This window comes from Portunus trituberculatus, chromosome 15 (genome assembly GCF_017591435.1).
Source record: "Portunus trituberculatus isolate SZX2019 chromosome 15, ASM1759143v1, whole genome shotgun sequence".
Classification (NCBI taxonomy): Eukaryota; Metazoa; Arthropoda; class Malacostraca; order Decapoda; family Portunidae; genus Portunus; species Portunus trituberculatus.
Window position 1 is genome coordinate 21,786,128 of NC_059269.1, and position 8,323 is coordinate 21,794,450.

The following is an 8,323-nucleotide window of genomic DNA, read 5'->3' on the forward strand; positions in this document are numbered from 1 at the left end:
TAAGCACAGTGAAGCCCATGGAGGAAACAAATTTTGGTGAAGGATAGGAGAGTTTGCAAATACTGAGACGTGGGAGGGAGGTATTGATGGAGAACAATGGGATGACCACAACAGCCTAAAGTTACGGTATACATACACTCATAAATCTAACATATATATAAAAAACACTAACTGAACGCAAGAATAACTAACAATACCAAAACACAGTACCGCTATGTTAATCTCACCTATTAACTCTACTGTCTTCCTTGCCTAAATTTAACATAACAAAATAAGCAGGAAAATGTGTAGATGGTGGGAAATGAGGCACAGATTTCGTAAGGGAGGGAATAGTGGGAAGTAAAGACAAAGGTTGATGAAACGCAGGAGGATGAAAGGCAGGTTTAGTGTATGGGACGCGGGGCAGGGAAGCGGTAGAGGGGGCGGTGAAAGACGGGAGATTAAGGACATAAACAAGGGATATATGGATGAGGGGTGATAGCGGCGGGAGGCGTGAAATGTGAAACGATGAGGAGCGAATAAAGAGGAGAGAGTAGAGGGAAGCGATTGGCAGTAGAAGATAAAAAAAAAAAAAATACAGTTAAATGTTTCGTGTCTCAACTAAAAAGTAGAGAGTTGAGTTTTTTGTGGTTCAGTGGAGCTCCCTCATGATCCACGGTGCCTGTTGTGAAGAGGGGAGCCACGAGTGCTTTTCCTTGTTCCAGTCCCTCAAGAGCAGTGGCAGCCAAAAATCTCAAGTCACTCAGGGACAATGACGAATGTGGCGTACCTTTTAAACTGTCTCGGTGTGCGTGGGTGCTGTTTTTCTCCTATGGACAATATCTGCTGTGTAACCAAACAGTATACTATATGACTGGCGATATGGGGGTAAATGAGTGGAGGTGTAGGCTCTGGTTGACTGGCGGGGAGGTCTCGGAGGGGATACGTGGAGAAAAATGGAGAGGAGGAGGAAGAGGGAAATAAAAATCTAACATTATATTATATATTTCGAAGGTGAATAAAGGAACAAATCAGTGTCACTATAAGTATACTGTAATTTCTGAACTTGGAATGAATTTATAGTTTCATACAAAGATTGTTATTCTCTGCCGGAAAATAAACAAAACTGGTATCATTATTTTTTGTCGCCACACTTTCTCGCGGCACATTTATCTAAAAGCGACAAACGTGCAGGAACCGTGCCGTGAAGAGATCAAAGTATAGAAAGCACTAGAAAGGATTTAAACTTAATGTACATAGATATTATTGTCTTAATTTTTTAGCTTTATTATTTTCTTGACACCTTTTTCCCTCTCCCTCTGCAATCTTCACACATCCCCATTTAAAATTCCTTTCTCCAAATTCTCTCCTTTCCCTTCCTCTCACCTCAATTCTTCACCTTGTCCTCTCGATCCATCATCTCTTCTTGCCTTCCCTCTGCTCTCCAAGCATCGTAAACACTTCCTTACCAGCTAATTTCATCCCACTCATTTTGCTCTTATACACGATCTTTGCCTTTCATTTAATTTCCCTTATCCTTCACCACCTCCATTTATTCCTTGAGCTTTTCTTTTCCGTGTGTTCCGCCTCATCTGTGTAGAGATACGATAAGAGCCTCAGCGGCAATCGTGAGCCTGGTTTAGCTGGAGGGCAGAAGAGGAAACTGAAGAAATGATATGTATTCATTTTCTTACGGGGCCCGACGCTCTGCCGCGGGTGAATTAATTGAGGTAATCGAGTTGTGTGAAAAATTCGTGTTTGTGTGTGTGTGTGTGTGTGTGTGTGTGAGAAAGAGAGAGAGAGAGAGAGAGAGAGAGAGAGAGAGAGAGAGAGAGAGAGAGAGAGAGAGAGAGAGAGAGAGAGAGAGAGAGAAATTAGAACCAGGAGACGGTGGTGGTTGTGGTAGTGAAAGGTGGAAATTGTGGGAGGAAATAGAATGTGTGTGTGTGTGTGTGTGTGTGTGTGTGTGTGTGTGTGTGTGTGTGTGTGTGTGTGTGTGTGTGTGTGTGTGTGTGTGTGTGTGTGTGTGTGTGCGTCAGTTTTCCGGATATTGCATGTTAGGTCGTGATGAGGGCATGATTAATGAGTTTGGTGGCTGTGTATCTCACCGCGGCACCATAGCGATGTCCGTGTGTGGTGGTGTAGTGGTGCGGGTGGTGAGGTAGGGAATGGATGGCTGTGTAAATCTATACTGTACTGCAACTTTAATACAGGTGTGATTTATTTAGTTAATACGCATGGTGTGTGAGTGTACGTGTGTCTGTCGCCTTTCGTCTCGCCCTCTCTCTGTCTGTGTGCCTGTATCATGTTTATGCAAGCACCGGTACACCAAGAATGAAGCGTACCATACACTTCACTCGTGGCATTTCCCTCTGCCGCCGCCACCCATTTTTTTTAATCCCGTGTACCGTCGCAATGGACAGACCTCATTTTGTGTCCTTCTCGTTATGACCTCGCGACGGTCGAGAGGCGGGAAAACAACTTTGACTTGACGTAAACAGAATAATCAGCCCTGGCAGGAGAGTCAGGGCTTTAACTCACTGCGCTGCGTCTCTCAGGCTTGTATAGGAAGGCCTCCAGTGATATACAGTTAAAAGAATGTGGTTTTTAATGTTATTTTTATGCTATTTTTGGGGCACCTATGTTAACGAAAGCTAGATTACGATTTGTTTCATTTTTTTGCACCATCGAATTTTTCTGTTTTTTTTTATGGAAGTTTTTTTTTCTTTTTGTGCCATTTACTCCCAATCGATCTTTATTTTAATTGAGTATATAGTAATTAAGAAGCATAATCTGTATTTCTTTTTCTTTTCATTTTAATGTCCTTATTCAACTCTTGTAATTCGAATCAGTTATTTTTCAACGTGTTCGATCTTCACAGTGATTAGATCCGGTAACGAACACACAAGGAAGAATCGCTTGAAAAGAAAAAAAAAAGACCAAGATAGAGCAAAAAATGAGAGAGAGAGAGAGAGAGAGAGAGAGAGAGAGAGAGAGAGAGAGAGAGAGAGAGAGAGAGAGAGAGAGAGAGAGAGAGAGAGAGAGTTTACAAATAAGCACAACCAGACTTCCGTTTCAACCACACTCGCCGAGACCAATGAAGCTTATCACTGGACTGAATATCCGCTAATGAGGGAGCTAATCACGCCCTTGTGCTGAGGGACGCTACACGCACTAGCCACCAGGATGCGACGCCAAGGTGAGGATGGCGAGAGGTAGCCATGGCAACCTAAGCGCACTGGGGTGAGGCTCATATTCATTGAAACTCTGAGGTGACTTTACCTGTCAATATTTCCTGCACTTTTACCTTGGAAGTGATTTACAGCTAGTGGTGGTGGTATTAAAAAGAAGTCACTGTCAGTTACGTCTGTGCAGGAACAAAGTCTCCACGAAAGGTTGCTGGGTATGAGGAGGAAAGTGTACTGAAAGCGATGATATTGTAAAGGAAAATAGGTTTGGATACTATAAGTCGCTGAGCACCTCAATACATTTACGTAAAGGCATTATCTCCGACACTCAAACTTTACTTCAACATAATGAAATAAAAATAAGTCCTGCATTTGTAAGGAGGGTAGAGTAAGATCGAGCATAGAGAGGCAGATGGAAATATATACATTAATTAGGACATTCAGTGGAGCAGTAACTGTTATAATGAACAGGAAGGAACGGCAAGAGATGATACAGAAATACGCGGAGTTGTGTCAAAGGTTTGCATGATGTGGAGAAACCTTACAACACCGAGCAGGGAAAGATAAATAATGGTGTGTTGTTTGGTGTTTAAGAATGCTGAGGATGTAATGACGCTTTCCTTACAGACAGCCTTGTGTGTCATTACATCATTCATACTTCAGAAGTTATAAAAAAAACTATAAAGAAATCTTTTGATTCCCTACTGGTTGAAGGAATGAGAGCACTATTTTTCCTCCCTTTCTTTAATTAAGCTGGCCGAACCAGTCCTCCTGAAAACCATGTCAAAAGTCAGTGGGGTCAAGTTTCTTTTCCTTCTTCCAGGATTATCCACTTGTAGGAAATGAGAACCAAGAAATGACGACTGAATCTGGAGCAGAGTCTTTGTAACCCTGAAAGACGCGTCAGGATTACTCATGTCAAGAAGAAAAGACGAAAAGAACAGAAGAAAAGAACAATATTATGTTGATAAAAATGAAGATGAAGACCAAAAAGATAAAGATGGAAATGAAGAAAAGAAAAAAGGAAAAGAAAAACAAAAGGATCATGTCAAGAACAGCGAACCCAATGACCGTCATGTCAAGAACAGTGAACCCAATGACCGTCATGTCAAGAACAGCGAACCCAATGACCGTCATGTCAAGAACAGCGAACCCAATGACCGTCATGTCAAGAACAGTGAACCCAATGACCGTCATGTCAAGAACAGTGAACCCAATGACCGTCATGTCAAGAACAGCGAACCCAATGACCGTCATGACAAGAACAGTGAACCCAATGACCGTCATGTCAAGAACAGCGAACCCAATGACCGTCATGTCAAGAACAGGGAACCCAATGACCGTCATGTCAAGAACAGCGAACCCAATGACCGTCATGTCAAGAACAGCGAACCCAATGACCGTCATGTCAAGAACAGCGAACCCAATGACCGTCATGTCAAGAACAGCGAACCCAATGACCGTCATGTCAAGAACAGTGAACCCAATGACCGTCATGTCAAGAACAGCGAACAATGACCGTCATGTCAAGAACAGTGAACCCAATGACCGTCATGTCAAGAACAGGGAACCCAATGACCGTCATGTCAAGAACAGCGAACCCAATGACCGTCATGTCAAGAACAGCGAACCCAATGACCGTCATGTCAAGAACAGGGAACCCAATGACCGTCATGTCAAGAACAGCGAACCCAATGACCGTCATGTCAAGAACAGCGAACCCAATGACCGTCATGTCAAGAACAGTGAACCCAATGACCGTCATGTCAAGAACAGGGAACCCAATGACCGTCATGTCAAGAACAGCGAACCCAATGACCGTCATGTCAAGAACAGCGAACCCAATGACCGTCATGTCAAGAACAGGGAACCCAATGACCGTCATGTCAAGAACAGCGAACCCAATGACCGTCATGTCAAGAACAGCGAACCCAATGACCGTCATGTCAAGAACAGTGAACCCAATGACCGTCATGTCAAGAACAGCGAACCCAATGACCGTCATGTCAAGAACAGGGAACCCAATGACCGTCATGTCAAGAACAGCGAACCCAATGACCGTCATGTCAAGAACAGTGAACCCAATGACCGTCATGTCAAGAACAGCGAACCCAATGACCGTCATGTCAAGAACAGCGAACCCTATGATCCCCATTTAAAAAATAGCCAATCAATAAATCTTGAAAAAAAACATGAGAATAATATACTAAAATTGTATTGAAGTAATGAAAATACTATGGGTAGGTAAGTGGGTTCGCTAATTTTGACATGATACAAAAAAGAGTTATTTAATAAAAACGGCAATTCATATATAGTACTACGCACTAACTTGAGAAAATACTATTAATGATGGTAACGACAATTGTGGGTCTTCCACGGATGCAGCTTGCTTCCCACACTCTTGTTGTTGGTGTGCACGAGGCAGGGGCGAGGAAGACTGCAGGGTCGGCAAACGCCAGACAATAGTCTCCCATGCACAGGCAGACAAATAACACGAGACTAAGAAGTGTTGTCTTGGTGCTGGGAGCAAATTGTGTCTCCCGTTGAGTCTGTTTTTTTTTTTTTTTCTGGAGGCGAAAATACTCAGAGAGAACAACATGTTTACCATCGACATGTAAGATAAGAGAAAAAAGTATATTTGTGTACAAAGTTTGGAGCAAAAACGTACAGGCAATTGTACATAGAGTTCAAATGAGAATCGCTTGAAGGTAATGGCACGTACGTATGTTTAATTTCAATTGGTATCTATCACAACATTCAAAAGTTGCTACAGATGATGCACTTACCAGCCACTTAATCTTATGGTAGTGCATCCTCATAGAATTTGAGGCAGGTATATCAGTAAAGTGTGGTAACCTGTGCTTTCACCTCAGTGCCTGGTTCGTGAAGCCCAACAGGTAAGAGAGACAGGTAAGAGAACTGCAAGTATTAGGCTGCGTTTACACCAAGCGAGTCGAGTCACGTCAAGTCATGAGCGTCATTTGACTTGAGTCATTTTGACTTACCTCCGTTCACATCGAATGCGTCACCACGAGTCAAGTCAGTAGTCAGTTACCTGTGTGATTTCCTTCAGGATGGATGAATGTTCCCTCGCTATCTAACATGAAAAATCCTTCACGTATGAACCCTATGCAAAAAAATAAACACACACACACACACACACACACACACACACACACACACACACACACACACACACACACACAATGTACTCGGAAACATTCACAATTTAGGTATTTCTAATTTAATCCTCTCGTATTGCAACGACTGTGCATTTACTTTTTGTTGTGTTCGCTTCCTCTAAAAAAAGAAAGGTAAAAAAGAATCGTCACTCCTGCGCCCCGCTTTACTGCCCCGGTGTTTCCCTTCTCTTTGAAATGTTCATCAATGTTCATCACAGAGTTAAGCTTCGCGTCACACAGTCAATAAATATACACACCAGCATCGACACCACAGTTCTTCAGGTAACAGTGCGTCTATGTATACAAGACCCGTCCTCCTAAAAGCTCGTGTATATACATATTTTACGTGTTTTTCTTTCACTTTCTTCAATTGCCATCGTAGCTTCAAGAATATTTGTGCAGTTTTCATTTATTTTTATTGTGTATGAATTATAATATTCATGTATATTATCTCTCTCTCTCTCTCTCTCTCTCTCTCTCTCTCTCTCTCTCTCTCTCTCTCTCTCTGTAGTAATGAGCGCTTGACACAAAATGAGCATCTAAACCCGCCAAATTCCCTTCATTTTACATAACTCGCAGATTTTTCTCATCACGTTCAATCAGAAACTCAAACTAGGTCAGTGAGCGAGAGTGACGCGTGGAGCTCTGGCCATGGCGGGTGTGACAATAGTGGCGGTGGTGGTGGTGGTGGTATAGCAGATCTGGATAGCAGTGAACAGGGACACCACCACAGCGAAACATACGTTACTGTAGAGGCAGCCATGCTTTTTTATAGATTTTAGTTGTGTGTGTGTGTGTGTGTGTGTGTGTGTGTGTGTGTGTGTGTGTGTGTGTGTGTGTGTGTGTGTGTGTGTGTGTGTGTGTGTGTGTGTGTGTGTGTGTGTGTGTGTGTGTGTGTGTGTGTAAAGCGGATACGGTTGTGTGCGGAGTGATTATTGCTGAACCTACATCGATATTCCGGTTATTTGAGTTTTTTTCTCTCTTTTTTCCCCGTCCGTAACTTAATTGTAACACGTTATATTGTGTACGAAGCAAATTGCACTGGTTACGAGATGGGTATTTCATTTATTCATTTAAATATTTGCAGTATTCATTAACGTATTCATTTATCTTTACATAGGACATTTTTTTTCCAACCATTTCATGCATTCTAGCTATTTCGATATCCATCGCTGAAATGAACAGCGAGTTTAATCCTGAACGTGAGTCTATGAAATTCTTAGCTTTATTAAGATGCAGTCTGTTAGTTCAGTAGAATACATGGAGACCTCAAGACAAAAGACGAACACTCCGCCACTTTCTCTCTCTCTCTCCATATGTTACTTACAACTATGAACTAATCTAATATTCCTTACTCTTTAACGCAGTCTTTTAGTTCAGTAGAATGCATGGAGACCTCTAGAGAAAAGACCAACAATCCGTCACTTGCTCTCTCTCTCCATCTGCTACTTACAACTATGAATTAATCTAATATTCCTTACTCTTTAACGCTTCATTTTCATTCCCTCACCTGTTCGTCGAGGTATAAAAAAAGACAGGGAAACATATAAGTGCATTGGCTTCGACATATAATATCAGTACATCAAAAGCATAATATTATAGGTAATTAGTCCTTCATTACAGCGTGTGTTCAAAGCAATATTGCAATCACGCGAAATAACGGAGGCATGAGTGTTTACGAGTTAGCTGGGAATATATTCTCGGTGCCTCTCTTTGAAGTCTTATTAGAGAGGCATCGTATTAGTGAGGCTGTGAACATGTGAAATTATTAATACTTCCGTACAAATGATAAGGGAAATAAACCAACCCGAGAGCTGAAATCGTTAGTGTTTGTCGCTCACGTATATAATGGTCTATCTTGCCACCACGTCGCCTCTTGAATTGAGGGCAGGTGGTTGATACGCGTAGCCGAATCACCTGTCAATCCACCCAAGCCTCCAGGGAACATGCCTCTGCTGGAGTTGTTGATGTTGT

General features: G+C 42.3%; 1 protein-coding gene across 1 annotated transcript; it reads left to right on the forward strand.

Annotated features, from left to right (window-relative positions):
- Positions 1-4,662: 4,662 nt before the first annotated feature.
- LOC123504072 (uncharacterized protein DDB_G0287625-like) lies at positions 4,663-6,670 on the forward strand. Its single transcript, XM_045254343.1, has 3 exons — positions 4,663-5,287; positions 5,989-6,064; positions 6,568-6,670. Exons 1-3 carry the CDS (start codon positions 4,663-4,665, stop codon positions 6,668-6,670), a joined length of 804 nt encoding a protein of 267 aa, XP_045110278.1.
- The last annotated feature ends 1,653 nt before the right edge of the window (positions 6,671-8,323 follow it).

What these genes read in the sequence shown, in the direction of transcription:
- LOC123504072 (XM_045254343.1), top strand. Translation starts at nt 4,663, where the DNA reads ATGTCAAGAACAGCGAACAATGACCGTCATGTCAAGAACAGTGAACCC. An exon ending in GAACAGCGAACCCAATGACC is followed by an intron (nt 5,288 to 5,988) that starts GTCATGTCAAGA and finishes GCATCCTCATAG; the next exon opens with AATTTGAGGCAGGTATATCA. An exon ending in TGGTTCGTGAAGCCCAACAG is followed by an intron (nt 6,065 to 6,567) that starts GTAAGAGAGACA and finishes TGTTCATCACAG; the next exon opens with AGTTAAGCTTCGCGTCACAC.